Consider the following 14632-nt stretch of genomic DNA (forward strand, 5'->3'; position numbering starts at 1 on the left):
CCATGGTCTAGTTAACTAGCTGGTGATCAGTCTAGTTTGACTTGATGATGTCGCAGCTCTTTTTCATCAGTTTTTATAAAAAGGCAAGGACAAGGGACAGTTTGCTTCAACACTCTAAAAGAAAGCCTTATGTAGGGTTCTGTCTAACAGTAAAAGACATTACAAATATAAACAATTACAAGCCAATTAATTCCAAAAACAGTTTCTGTGGTTATGAATTACTGTGACTCTTTCCCTCAGGGGAGAGAATGTGTTTGTAAACAGATCAGCTAACAAAAAAACAAGGGCTTTGAACTCAGTTTATAGGTGCTGGGTACCCAAGACAAGAGGTGAGTAAACACTCAAACTGGAAAATGAATGCATGGGAAAAGACAAGAGGAACTTATTTCCACTCAGATAGGAGAGCACAAATATACCTCAGATATATGTGAGAGACAAAGCCTGAGGGACAAACAGAAAGAGGGAGCACCTCATGGGATATTCACCAGGCTGTGATGAGGCCAAAGCACAGACTGGGTGGGTACCAAGCACCACTGCAGCCCAGACAGAGATGTCTGGGGAAGGAAAGGCAAAGATAAAGAGGAACCAAATACTTCTAAATAAATCATGACATGCAACAGATTTTTTGCAATAGACTTTTGTTATTCCTGGAATATGAATTTATTTCAGTACTTTAGATGGAGGGCTTAAATTTGCCCAAGTTTTGCCACAGGCATCCAGTGTAGTATCTCTGGATTCTTTTTTGAAGACTGAGACCTTAATGTTATTCTGATGTGAGAGGGATTGTGTTCTGTCCAAGAAACAGGAGTTCAACTTCATTTTGTTTCTCAGTAAAATTCTTTTATATCAATATAAGAATAACTGTCAATTGAGATACCACATTCTGAGATCGTCAACTAACATTCTTAGTAAAAAATACCATTTAACATAATTTTTTAAGGATCAGGGCACTGACCTTTTTCAGTCAGTACTCCTTTTCCTAAGTTCATGGTAAGTAAGTTTTCTAAGGATCAAGTCAGACTCAGTGATGTTGCTGATGTAAGTGTAACATGAAAATGACATAGTGTATATTCATTTTAATGGATATTGCTTTTACAACTCTAATCCTGTTGGTCCTAATGTCCTTCTTGATTTAGTTTCAAAAATTCAGCTGATGATTGTCTACATTGCAGTTCATTATTGTCTTGCATGAAGGAAATCCTCATTTTGTTTTAACTACAGTACCGATATGCAACATATTCACTAATTTTGGACTCAGACACATTCTATTGAGCAGGAATTTTAGTGTTTTTAATCAGCCAAAATAAAGAAATAATACCTATCTTCTAGTCTAAGTGAATACAAATTGGGCATGCACATGATTTTGCTTGTTTATTTTCCAAAAAGCAATTGGAAAGTTGGCAATACCATGACACTTTCCCTGCTAAGCTGTTAACTACTGCATAGATATAGATATACATCTGCTCTAAGATGAGCTGTAAAGGTTTATTACAAGCAAATGGGAACACAGACATTATTTCTCAATATACTCATAATACAGAATTTAACACACACTTTCTAAAACAAAATTATAACCATAGAGCACAGCATTAAGGCAATAGCCATATCCACGAGGTGCACATATTGTATACTGTATTCACTTTAAGTTAAAATATGTGCTATGCCTCTGTGTGGAAATAATATGCTACCAATGTAAAAAATGCTAAAATATTTCTTAAAATTTGCCTTTTCTTAGAAAAAGTATTTAAATTAAAATTAACCTATGCTATGAATCCAAAGAATATATTTTTGGAGTAGAAGACTCCAGCATTGCTAACTTGAACTGATAAAATTTTAGCATCCTCCAAATATCACTTCTACTTGTTTCTTTTTATTTCTGCTACCAAATCCTTCCCCATTTTATATTTAATATTTTTCTCCATTTTTCTGTCAATGTCAGTAAAAACTGGGAGGTATTTTGTAGGACTTGTCAGAGGAAGTTAATGCCTGAAAGACAGAAGGACCTAAATTATATGTTCTTTTATTCTGCATTAGAAATAAAATAATGCACACCGGCAGTTAAGATACAGTGAGAGGGAGGGAAAAAATTATACCAACAGCAGATGGTTTGGAACACATTCTTGCATTAAGACTTTACACAGCAGCTTTTTACAAGCTTCTAAATCATACAGGCATGAGAGGAGTAAGGTGTCTTAATGCATCCAATGTATTTACCAAAACACAGAGTTTGGTAAAAGCCTTAATATGGGACCAGTTATGTGTAAAAAAAAAAAAAAAAAAAAAAAAAAGTCTTTATGAAAATTCCAATTTTAGGATTAAAAAAAATCCAAGTAGGATGTGAAAATGAAGATAGGAGGAACCAGAGTTATTAAGGTTGTACTGAGAAATATATATCAGCCCACACAGAGAGAGAGTACTAGAAGGCAAAATTAAACCCCTTAATTCTGAACCCAGCCTGCAAAACCTTTGAGTCTTTTTGCATAGAATTACTAATGCTAAACAGAAATGCTTTTTAAACTCTTTGAAACAGCAGAATACTTGAATTAAAAATGCAGATGCTTTGGCTTTCTCAAATTTTATAAAGACGTTGTTTTAGCATAAAATGTTTTATATATATATTTTTTTTAAAAACAAAACTTTCAGAACATATTTATAAAGTACACCAAAAGCATTGTCACTCTGAATTCACATTATGTATGAGAAAAATGAAGCAACAGTGAAATCTGTCATCCATCAAAAGCATGAGAGTTTTCAAAAATTTAATCTAGAATGGACTCCCAAATTGCAGGTGTATTCCTCTTCCAGATATCAGTAAAAAAGGACCAGTGAAATAATTTCAGTGAGAGTGTACAAATGAGTATCATCTTCACTTAAAAACTGTGGCAGATCCCCTTATTTTCCCATACCTTTAAGGAATTTGTTATGTCACAATTAAAAGGTTACAGAACTTTAATAATTATGGATAGATACAAATAAATCCACTTCATTGAAACAAACCATATCTGATTAAAAATCTTGTATATTCCTTTAAGATCTGCTGCTGCTGCAGCTAAAGGAATTACATCTTCATCTATGAAAATGACTATTTTTTACATACCTTGCTGGTATTAGTATGAAAAGTGCATTTTCTTATAAAAGATGGTACTGTAATCTGATGATTTCAAGAAGACATTATAGTTGGTTTTTTTTTTAAACATTCATGCACATTTGTGGTTCAGCATATATGTATGCAAGAGACAATCTGGCAGTAAGATTTTTTCAAAGGAATCAAATGATGGCTCATTATATTTTCTCTGAATTTCAAAGAAAGCTTCTATTTATTTCAGCAGAAGTGGGACTAGCTCTGTGCTTTAGAAAATACCTAGGTTTAATACATCCATGTTTTAAATGCTGGCTTTCTCAGGATATTGCTCAACTTTTCCCTTCAGGTTACTTATTGAAATAACTATGTGATCTATTTGTAATTTTAAATTTGTAATGCTCATGACATTACAGCAGCTAAATGCAAAAATGGTTTGCTTAGTAGAGCACTCATTAGATAGACTGTCCTTTCAGAAACTTTCAGCATCACTGAGATTAGTCATTAAACCACCATTCAGATATTAGGATTACATGTACATGTGGGATGAAGTGAATTTTACTCCAAAGGGAATTGTGTTCCTGCAGGAAGACTGAGGTGAACTTGTAGGTTCAGCTATTCCTTGGCAAGACAGATAATGCAGTGGTGGGTGCCTAGTCTTGGCTATGGCATTTTCCCTGTAATACAAACCTAGAACTAAAGTGAATCTGACAGAAGAAAAGACTTGCTATTCTCTTTGCTGAACAGGCAGACAACGGCCTAAATTGGTTGTAGGAAAAGGCAGTGAGAAAAATGGATGCAGGAGGAAAATATATAAGGGCAACAGCTTAAAAATGGTTATCTTCTATCAGGGAAAATTCAAATTGTGTTCTACAGCCTTTGCTTATGTCAGAAAGAGATTGTGCTTCCTCATCTCTGTGTCTCAGCAATGGCTTCATCATTTTGCAGCAACTAATTTTTCCATAAAGAAAAGCAAGAATCAACAGTGACATCAACGTTAAGTTTCCTACATTTAGCAGATTTTTGTAAGCCTGAGGCAGACTCTCAGTGGCAATCACAGCAATCAAGCTGACACCGCTTGTTTTAGTAGAACCAGTAGAGCACTACTGGCTAACTTCAACAAAGACAACGACTTCATTCTGATGCAGTTTGTTATTACATAATAAAAAACATTTTTCTTTGCTGACCTATAAATTCTAGAATTTCACAGTTGAAAGGGAAATTTAAAGAAGTATCATCGAGAGACATTCCTGAGTACACAATTCAGTTGTGAATCAATGATGCTTTGACTTGGATTTTGCTCTTCTGCCTGATTCTCCTAAATCATGGGTGGAGAATAACAGGGAACACCAAAATGAAAAACAAAATCCAGCATCAAAATTCTAAGGTAATATTACTCAATAAATTTGAAATTCCACAACAGTAAATTCTTGACAGATTTAAAAGAATCACAGAATGGTCTGGGTTGGAAGGGTTCCAAAATAGGCCCATCCACCATGGACAGGGACACTTTCCACTGCACCAGGCTCACCAGAGCGCTGTCCAACCTGGCCTTAGCCTCCTTCTGGGATGGGGCATCCACAGCATCTCTGGGAAACCTGTTCAGTGCCTTCCTGTACAGAATTTATTTCTGACATGCAATCTAAATCCACACTCTTGATTTAAAGCCATTCCCACTTGTTCTATCACTACGTGCTCTTGAAAAAGTCCCTCACCAGCTCTCTCATGGTTACTTCCTTATTCAAGTCTATAAGATCCTCTGGAAAATAAAAACAAAACTAGATTCCCGTGACATAATTTTTATCTAAATATTTGGATAAATATATGTAATATATAAAAAATTATTTACATTTATTCTTTGAATAAAAATAAATGCAATTTTAAGAATATATTTTATTTTCAGAAATAATGATGAACTTTTTATATTAATCATATTTAAAATACAGAATATAAAAACAAGTTTGAGTTCAACAGCCTTGTAAATTGGTACATTCTTTCACTGTTTTAAATATTCCAGTAAATGAATTGCTTGATTTTCATTTTTTATGTGAATTGTTGAATTATTAATAACTATTGAAAATGTATTTACTACTAATCTGTATGGTTCTCAGAACCTTTCTTGGTGGTAGAGAATGGTGGGTTTTTCGCATCAGTGTGAAAATGAATTAGAATCTAACACCATTTCTAAAGGTGACCAGTTAAATTGTAATTTTAATTGTAATAAGCTTTCAGTGCATAATGAAAACAATCTAAAACTTAATTGTGTAATTAAACTGAGTGCTTCTTGTAACAAACCGGTGAGTATCTTTTAATGACACTTTAAATCTAACCTAATCTAAATGCTATTTAATATCTCATCTGAATATAAGGAGAATATTTCCTTTGTTTAAATGTTTGTCTCAGAAATTGGTTCTGAAATTAGCATATGGTGGCATTTCTGTTCTTAAAGGAATGGAAAAGTTACATACAACTGTGTTTCATATATGCTTTGCAATCATCACAGAATAAAATAAAAAAAAACCACTGCCAATTGTATTTAAGATTTTTGCAATTCAATACATTATTTGCAGCTCACAAGGCTCATGCTGTGATCAACCAATCATGTTCCATTCAGCCTCTCAGGTCACTGTGAAGAATTAATAGAATCATAAATGTCCAATAATGGATCATAGAAATGACAATTACATCCTTTTAAGACTACTTAATTTCTGCTAGGTTTTGTTTATTTAAGTGGACTTCTTTTGGCTCAGTCTCTGAGGGTGGTTTAGACTTTCTGCAGCGCCACTTAATTCCCAAAATGCCCAGAAACAATGGCTGTGTTTGTTTTTGATGTTTTGTTTTGGATGTGTTTGTTTTGAGAGTTAATAAGACAGTCAAAGTTCTGAGCATCTCAGAGTCAGGTAGCTGGAAGAATTAAGCTTTGATAGATGAGTGAAAAGATAACTAATCTCTGGCCAAGTTCCAGTGGGGACAAAATCTCTAAAATCTATTCTGATTACATCTAACTTGAGTTGTAGTAGGATCAATTCAAAACGCCGCTAAAGAATGACTAGAAAACACATTTTGTATATAATGTTGCAGGAAGGAGACAGAGGAAGTGACACAACACACATCAGTCTTTATATTCTTAGTGACCTGTTGAACACTCAAATTCAAACAAATATAAAGGCACGTTGCTAAAGTATGCATTGAAGTTCTGTTTTCAAAAATAAATTATTTAGAAGCCATTTGAACTTCTATGTAAGGGATTTTCTCCACCTGACTCCTAATTTTGAAATCATGAGGAATTTATAATTATCTCCAGAAGACAAATAATAAAAACCTAACTAAATTAATTTTGGCTCTTTCTTGACCTGCTCAGTGCATGGGAGCTATTTATCCACCAATTTGGTGAAAATGTGAAGTCTTAAAATGTCAGTGCCATTTTGCACAGTTCTTTCTTTTTGATTTTTTATCATTATGTGGTTTTACATACCACAGAAGCAAATATGTGGTTTAAAATATAAACACTGGTTTTCATGTTATGAACCAATTACTGCTTGTGACTGGTTAGTAAGTAGCATGTATGCATACAGTTACTATTACACTGTTATTTTATACAATATAGGCAACTGAATGCTTTTAAAGGGAAATTCTGAGAAAAAATTCTAGTTTCCCTGAAAGGTTATTGAAGTCAGTTGGAAAGAAGTTATTCACTTCTGCATGTCTTAAATGAGTTGTAGTGAACCCTTTCAGAGGATTTTTAATAAAGATAGGCATTTAAAATTAAGTAACAGTCTAGAACAAACAGCAAGCAGTTGTTGTAACATGAGATTGCACAGATTATTTCCTGAGCTGCAAAGGAAGCATAAGAGTGAAGCATTACATGGACAAGTTTTACAAAGAAATCTTTAAACCCATAGCTCTTTACTTGAAAACCAAGAAGTGAAAATCAAAACCTGTTAACAGTATTCTGAAAGGATCTGTACAATGAAAAATATATGTTTCCTGGAAAGAAACTAAATTTTCTCAGATTAAAATCTGAGAAATTTCTACATTCATTTTCTCGGATGAAAATATTATGAATACCTTATAAGTTAATTCAAACTGATGAACTAGCAAAATCTATGACAAGGTATTACAAAGAAATTAAAAAGATGAATAGAAGAGAGGATACCAAAAAGTAGCCAGGACCAGACACTCAGTGTAAAATAGTCTTCTCAATCAATAAGGCAAAGACACATAAAGCTGAGGAAAGGTTATTGAGTTAAGCACTTCTTCAAAATAATTACATGATTTTTTTGTTGATTTGTTGGTTTTAATTAATTAAATTCAATTAATTGCATGACTCCTCATGTATTTAATACAGATCAGCCTGAAGAACACACACTGTACAGGGAGAAAAGTGGACCAGGAAGATAGTGAACTAAGCATTGTATAAGGTATGTCACTCTCATGTCTGTCATCTTTATTAAGCATAGAAGACTCAGATTCACAGAGGAAAACAATGACTAGCTGGAAAAACTAATGTGCAAAAGCAATTAACTGTTGCTTGCAAAACAAAACAAAATTATCAATTGCACTTGTCTATTATTTAATTTTTTAGGAATCGTGGTGTTTTAGCAGCACAATATTTGTATAAAGAAAATTAAAAGTTTAATATGGGAATCCTGTAGAAATGAAGCTCCAGGTCTGCATGCACAATTATTCTCAATCATTATTTTTGCTTTATCCAGGAACAGACATAATGTGTCTGAGAGCAATTCTGAGTCCTATATGCAGCATCAAGAATCTTACTATAGTGAATGGTTTGGTGTTTACTTCTAGGAAAACAAAGACATGTCAAAAATGCATTCAAAAACATAAAACATCCACAGAATATGGGGTTTATGTTAATAGATTTTAAAAGAGGGAAAACACAGGATAAGCATCATACATTTATGTTCATTATAAAATGGTTTTGAATTTCCAATAGTGTTAAGCGAAATAATTTGCAACATTAATTTTCATTTGTTTACTTTATTTGCTTGCTTTATTTACTTTAATTTTATTTGTAATATATATTCTTCACATCAGGACCCTGTATCATTCCAGGAATATCAATTTTATTGCTAACTTTTCCCTATAAATTCGTATCTCTGACTTTAAAAAAAATAATTATAATTTTATTTCAATTTTAGTTCTCTGTCAATGTCAGTCACCGAGTCATGAAACAAAATGGGAAGAAGTCAACTAGAAGTACTTACCTTAAAGCATGGAAAATAATGAGGCAGCAAAACTTCTTGATTATTCTATTATAATTGAATGGAATACAGCTTATTTGAATTCTTGGAGTAATTCATATTAAACAAATATTTTGTCCAAGTAATGCAAATGGTTTCAATACATTATGTTATTCAGCTGTATGAGGACTGGAAAGAATTTGCAGCATCTTCATCACAGACGAAGTATGAAGGGAAAACTTTTGTGTTAGAATTGCTAGTGAGGAGAGTTTGTAACCATGTCTTATCACTGTATGCCAACTGCAGGTACTTTAGAGCCACTGTGGTAGATAATTTTTCCACTGCATGGGTTTTTCAGTCTCCTGAGAATTCTTTCATTTGTAAAACAGATTCCTCTCCTCTGTCCTCTTCCAGCCATCAAACAAAGCTTACATGTACAAGGTTTCAAGATGATAAAACTGCTGGTCTAATTTTTCTATAGGTGACAGTAAAATATATTACTGTCACTCTTTCCCCTCTGTCCACTACCAGATACTATTCCAATATTCTCCTCCATCCTCCTGCTGAACAGAACTGATCCAAATCATCCCTTTGAGATGTTTCTGCATTAATTTAATAATCATACTCAAGACTCAGATGAGTCAATATAATTTCCTTTGGAAAAAATAGTCTGAGGCAAGGGAGGAATACTGATTGAGAAATTTAAAAAACACAACATTGAAAAAATGTGGAATGATATCCTATGCTACTGACAAGATCAACCTGAAGGTTCAAAGAATTAGTAAGAGCTTTGGAAAATGCACTAGTCTCTGGTTTTTGAAGATTTTATACACCATAAAAATAAGGAAAATAAAATAAAAAGAAGAAAAATTTCCTAATCTGAGCTTCATTTATTCATCTTGCACTGTTCAGGATGTTCCAGGTGAGACAAACATTTTTGCTGGGATCTGTGGGAGATAATTTAACTTCAAGATATGACTGAGGGGATTTCATTGCCTATCTTCCACCATTGCAATGCTGACTTTTATTATCAGCCTCATGGAAATACTTTTTAACAGCACTTTTTCTCTCTTTCAATTGCCTTTCTGCCTTAGTTCTACTGCATTTTTATTGCCCCCATCTATCCAAGTTATGCCATCAGCAACCACAACAGTTTTTCTGGGAAAAAGATAAACGTATTTCTAGTACATGGATTCAACATCTGTTTGTTTGTTATCATTGTCTGCAAGTAGATTAATTTCACCAGGGTCACTGAATTTCAGAGTTTCTTGATAAACTTTTTGTACACAATTGCAGCTTGAAATAGGGCTATAAGATAGCTGGAAGGGGAACAATATTGTGAAGGTGTTTCCTCCTGCTTTATTGCATTCTGTCATCTACTGCTGCTACCATTTTCAAAAGAAATCACACAACATGGGCAAATAAAATTCAGGAGGACCACTGCATCTTATCATTTCATTTCATAAACTGTGTAAGGACAGAATCTTCTCAGAAATACAGCTCTTATTATAGAAACACCAAGTACAAGGGGTATGTACAGCATAAGGTTAACAAAAACTCAAAGGCAAGATCCTAACTATACTCAAGAGTAAACAGGACCAAGTCCCATTTAAATAAGAACAGCTGAAATGACAGAGTACAATCCAACAGCTGCCATGAACCTTGCCCAATCATTTATGACTAAAAAATAATTTCCAAATTTCTCCAAAAGAAAGAACTTTTACAGACTACAGACATAGCAGTGATAAGCTCAGATTTTCTGGATACTGGAATGCCAGTTCTTTTTCTATGGCTTGAAACATTCTATGTAATATTACATTGCACCTCATTCATGCTACTCTTGACATCATTCTGAAAAGAAAGGCACTCACAACAGCATTTATGCTTTGAAGGAAGAAAGAAAATAGTGCAGCCAAAAGACTTTTCACTGCTGGAGAATGACCACAGTACTCTGAACTCTACTGACATAGTGGTTTACAGTAAATTTGAATGTATCCAACCATGTGAGAGAAAATTAAGACATAGGAAAACACATATGGAGACTTGAGCACTGTAATCAGGATTTTATTTGACTTTCCTAGGGGCCTCAGATAGGTTAAACCACAGATGCAGGAAATTTTAATGTCTTTTGTGTAAAATGAGTCTAGATGACTGATTCAAATGACAAAAGATCATTCCACAAGCAAAGAATCATTCCTTAGTTTTAAGGATGTAAAGAAAAAGCGAGTTTTGAGATTTAATAATAAATATTCAGAATTTTAATAAGATAAGTAGCTAGCTAATCTCCATACTTGTTATACTTAATTTTAATTATATGTTATCTGTTTTTTATATGGATAATAAATATGAGGATTAAATGGTTGGTCAAACAGTTGTATCACAATTTCTTGAAGAGTTCATGTGAAAAAATACTTTATGCATACTCAATATGCATTTTTATTCCCTCCCTGATGCCCAAGAGGACTTCAGAAAAAATCAATTTTTTCCTAAAGAACTGCACAGCTTCTCAGAAGTTCTGGATTAGGAAATATTACAAAATTTTTTTGTGCCTTCATCAGTCTAAACAGACAAATAGAAGATAATCCAAAAAACTTTAGAACGCTAGAGATTTGGAAATTTAGACAAACTGATTAACCACCTGCAATAGGACTCCTGCTCCTTGCAACTCATGTTTATACAGTGCTGTCATCCAGTGTTCTCAGAATTTCAAATACCTCTAGGAGGTCCACAGGGCATTGCAAACCTGAGCATACCAAATCAAGATGGCATTTGTGTTAAACTGTGTAAAGGTATTTTTAATTGGAGAAGGCCTATAGTCTCAATGCATACACTCCTACAATATTTGTCCAGTTCAGAGTATGGATCTAGATTTACTAGTCATCAGAGAGTGATAATTTGCTGTTTAATTTTGAGAATTCAAGACTATTACAAACTTCTTTTCACTTTTATACTGTCTTTAAACTCTTCTGTTGTTAACAAGGACAATCCCAATTCACAACTAACATTGTGAGAGCAAAATATTTCTTCTTTGAATACAGACTCATTATGCAAAACATAACATGTTTACCTTATGCAAGAGGAAAATTAGCTTTCTGGAGGAAAATGTTCAAGGAGTAAATAAACTCCTGAGAGTTCTCCAGTGGTAAAATATATTAATTTCTAGTTTTTAATAATCAAGGTGAACTTACAAATGACTACTTTCAATTTTCTATCTGTAATAACATGCTCACTGACTGTTATTACAGAGTCATTGACAGAAAAATATTTGATGTGATGATGAAGTTTTCAGAAGTCTTCATGTATTAAATGTACTCAGATCCTTAGTCACGGAGGACATCAATTGAATGCAATTATTAAACATACAAAGAATTTAAACTCTTGTTGTACTTATTTTACAGATTAAATGATTTAAATTGTTTACTACTTACCCCTGTTCTTTGAACTTCCAAGAAAATTGCTCTTTGAAATGATTTCTCCCACACTGCCAATTCACTGCCCAGCTCTACATTGAAATAATGGCTCTTGCCATGTCCAACCATAACACTGAAACAATACGGCCTCTGGTCTTCAAGATCGAAGTCCTGGTGAATACCTAAATACAAGTTTGCTTGTAGCCAGCAATCATCAGCAAGCCAGAGCTGAAAGACATGTTTCAGTATGTGATTCTTCATCTGGCAAAATCAAACAATTGAGGCAACACTGTCTTCTGTAAGTGATGGGTACTTGGATTATACTATGGCATCATGTCAACAATTATGTTGAAGAAATGTTCTAGGAATTAAATAATTATTTCAAAGACAGCTTCTCTCTTTGCTTCTTCTTTGCTTCATGCCCTGTCTTTTAATCCAAGCAACTACTGCAGCTCCAAAGTACTGTCAGAATAACGTAAGCAATACATATATAATTTAAAATGTGTTTGTACCAATATATTGCTTACAGTGAAAAAAGAAGGAAATCCCTGAATGCTACAATACATGCCAGGAGCCGTGTACCAGCTGGACAGGAGGCTATAATTACTCTGTTCTACTTGTGTTCCAATATTCTAAACCCCAAGGAATGCAGTAATTTATCAAGCACCCCAGGGCTAATTCTGGAAATGACAACATGAGTGTGTCCTGATAGCTGGCAATGCTGTTCTGTAATTACAAGGAGACTGAAGCAAGATCCTGCCATAACCTTCAAGATAAAGAAAAACCATGTATTAAACTTTCATAATAAAAAATATACCTGCAATAGAATGTTTTGTAAATGCAAACAAATTACTACAAGAAACTTCCCTAATATTCAAGGCTTCATTGATTAACATAAAGGAAAAGAAAACTAGATTAAAAAGCTACTACTTATACATCTAAGTACTTTCACAGCCTGAATTTCCAAATCATACGTATTTTTATTTTTCTATTTATTAGATAGACCCCTTCCCTATCTCCATTTCTCTGTGATATAATGGGCCAGAAAAGACTGAAACCCCAAAATAATTAGCAATGATTTGTGGGGCATCTTGGGAACAGCACATATTGCAACCACAGTACACATCACTGTGTTGTCAAAATTGACCCTGCAGCTATCTGAGGAGAGAACCGATTTGAAGAAACTCACTTATTTTACAACACTCCTTTGTACTGTTGAACAGGAAGCTGAACAAAATTACTGCATATATTCTGGTGTTTAGCAGCTATGGAGTGACCTGTATTTCATCTGCTTCAAGATTCAGTGCTGCATATCCTGGCTTGTAGATTTACTGTATTAGCTTTTTTAATTTTTGATTTTTTAATTTTATTTTTTTTTTTTTAATTTGCATGTGAAAATACCAGGCAATAAAAGAAAATGAAATGTTCTTAAGACAAGTGACTTTAAAAAATGTACATGATTACAATAAGAGTTTGAATTATGAGGCAAGCTAGAAGAATAAGCACATGTGATGCAAGACATTACATTTCAAATCATCAGGTTGCTACCACCAAATGACCAGAAATATGCAAGGGCATATTATATATATAGATATACATGAATTTTAATTCACGTATTTGTATGTATGTATTCATACACCTAAATCTAAAATATATCAAACATTCTGTTTTAAAATTTAAGATCCATACTGGATTCTTATTTACCATGTTCAACTCTTGCATCATAATAAACATAGATGAGAAGTCAACAATTAGGTGTGTAAAAATTAAAATCCTTAAAATCCATCTTTCATGAGAATGTACAATAACATTCCCCTGCAGTTTTGCACTACTTCTAACCAGCTTCTGAAAATCCTTAAGAACACCCTCCCCAAATGGCAGCTTTTACAACATAACTCTATCATGTGTAATGCAGAAACTTTAATCCCTTACAATTTTTTTGTTCTGTTTTCCTCATTGTCATTTATACCAAAGAATCAACAGAAAAGAGGTTAAGGAGTTCAATTTGAGCTTGTGCACTTTAGCTTATGTATTCATGAAGACTGGCAATTAAGCATTCATTTATTAAAATGTCAAGAACATTAAAGAGTTGAATCTTGGGTAGTTTATTTCCCTACTTCTTTTTCTTAATTAAAAAGTACTACAGAAGTTGCTGTAAGGACAGAATATCCTTGAAATTACCATAATATTCCAGGAAGAACTGAGTTTTAGCAGTAACACTTCTAGGAGAAAAAAACAAAACCAAAACCCAAGCCACAGCAAAATCTTCTCAAAAGGCTTATTGTCTACATCATTGACTTACTTATGAACCAAAAGTAAAATTATAAAAAATATGAAGGAGACTAAATAAATGATCTGTGACAGAACATTTACTTTTGTTGGTATCTTAGCGATGGGCAGGACCTGAATTTGCCCATGTGCTCCCAGCTGGAGACATGGTCACACAAAAGTAATCCCTACAAGAATATGGCTCTTCTCCGGCTCAGCTCCAGTGCCTCTGGAGCTGAGCTCTAGTCCTGAACTCCAGGACTACTGTTTTCCTGCCATGGCAGTGCCAAAACACTTCCTTCCCATGTCCCGAATAACTGTTGCGGATCAGAAAAAACCACAACAAATAAAAAAGCCATTACAACACAAAACCCACCCCCACATCCCAAATTAAACGAAAAAAAATCAACCCACCAATGCTAAACAAAAAACTTTAAGCTGCTTCAGTGCAGGATCTGTTACAGATAACAGCAATAACCTGCAGTTCCATGACATCAGTGCATGGTCAAAGTAGACACAACAGAGAAGGGCAGCAGCTGGTGAGAACTAAAGATGACCTTTAACTTTTCACTGAAAAGATGATTTTCTTTTCCTGAAAATATTTTTTACTCTCATAGACAAATACACTCTCATCCTAGCATAGCCTTATGTCACCTGCAAGAGTTCTGTTTTTG

At 33.8% G+C, this 14632-nt stretch overlaps 1 protein-coding gene across 5 annotated transcripts in view; it reads right to left on the reverse strand.

Annotated features, from left to right (window-relative positions):
• Positions 1-14632, reverse strand: part of SNTG2 (syntrophin gamma 2) — a 221209-nt gene that overhangs the window by 17741 nt on the left and 188836 nt on the right. For all 5 annotated transcript variants that reach the window (XM_086875954.1, XM_086875955.1, XM_086875957.1 and 2 more), the window contains one exon: positions 11709-11918. In XM_086875954.1, coding sequence (XP_086732080.1) covers positions 11709-11918 — 210 coding nt within the window. The remainder of the gene's footprint in view (positions 1-11708; positions 11919-14632) is intronic.

This window comes from Cyanistes caeruleus, chromosome 2 (genome assembly GCF_971803275.1).
Source record: "Cyanistes caeruleus chromosome 2, bCyaCae1.hap1.1, whole genome shotgun sequence".
Lineage (NCBI taxonomy): Eukaryota > Metazoa > Chordata > Aves > Passeriformes > Paridae > Cyanistes > Cyanistes caeruleus.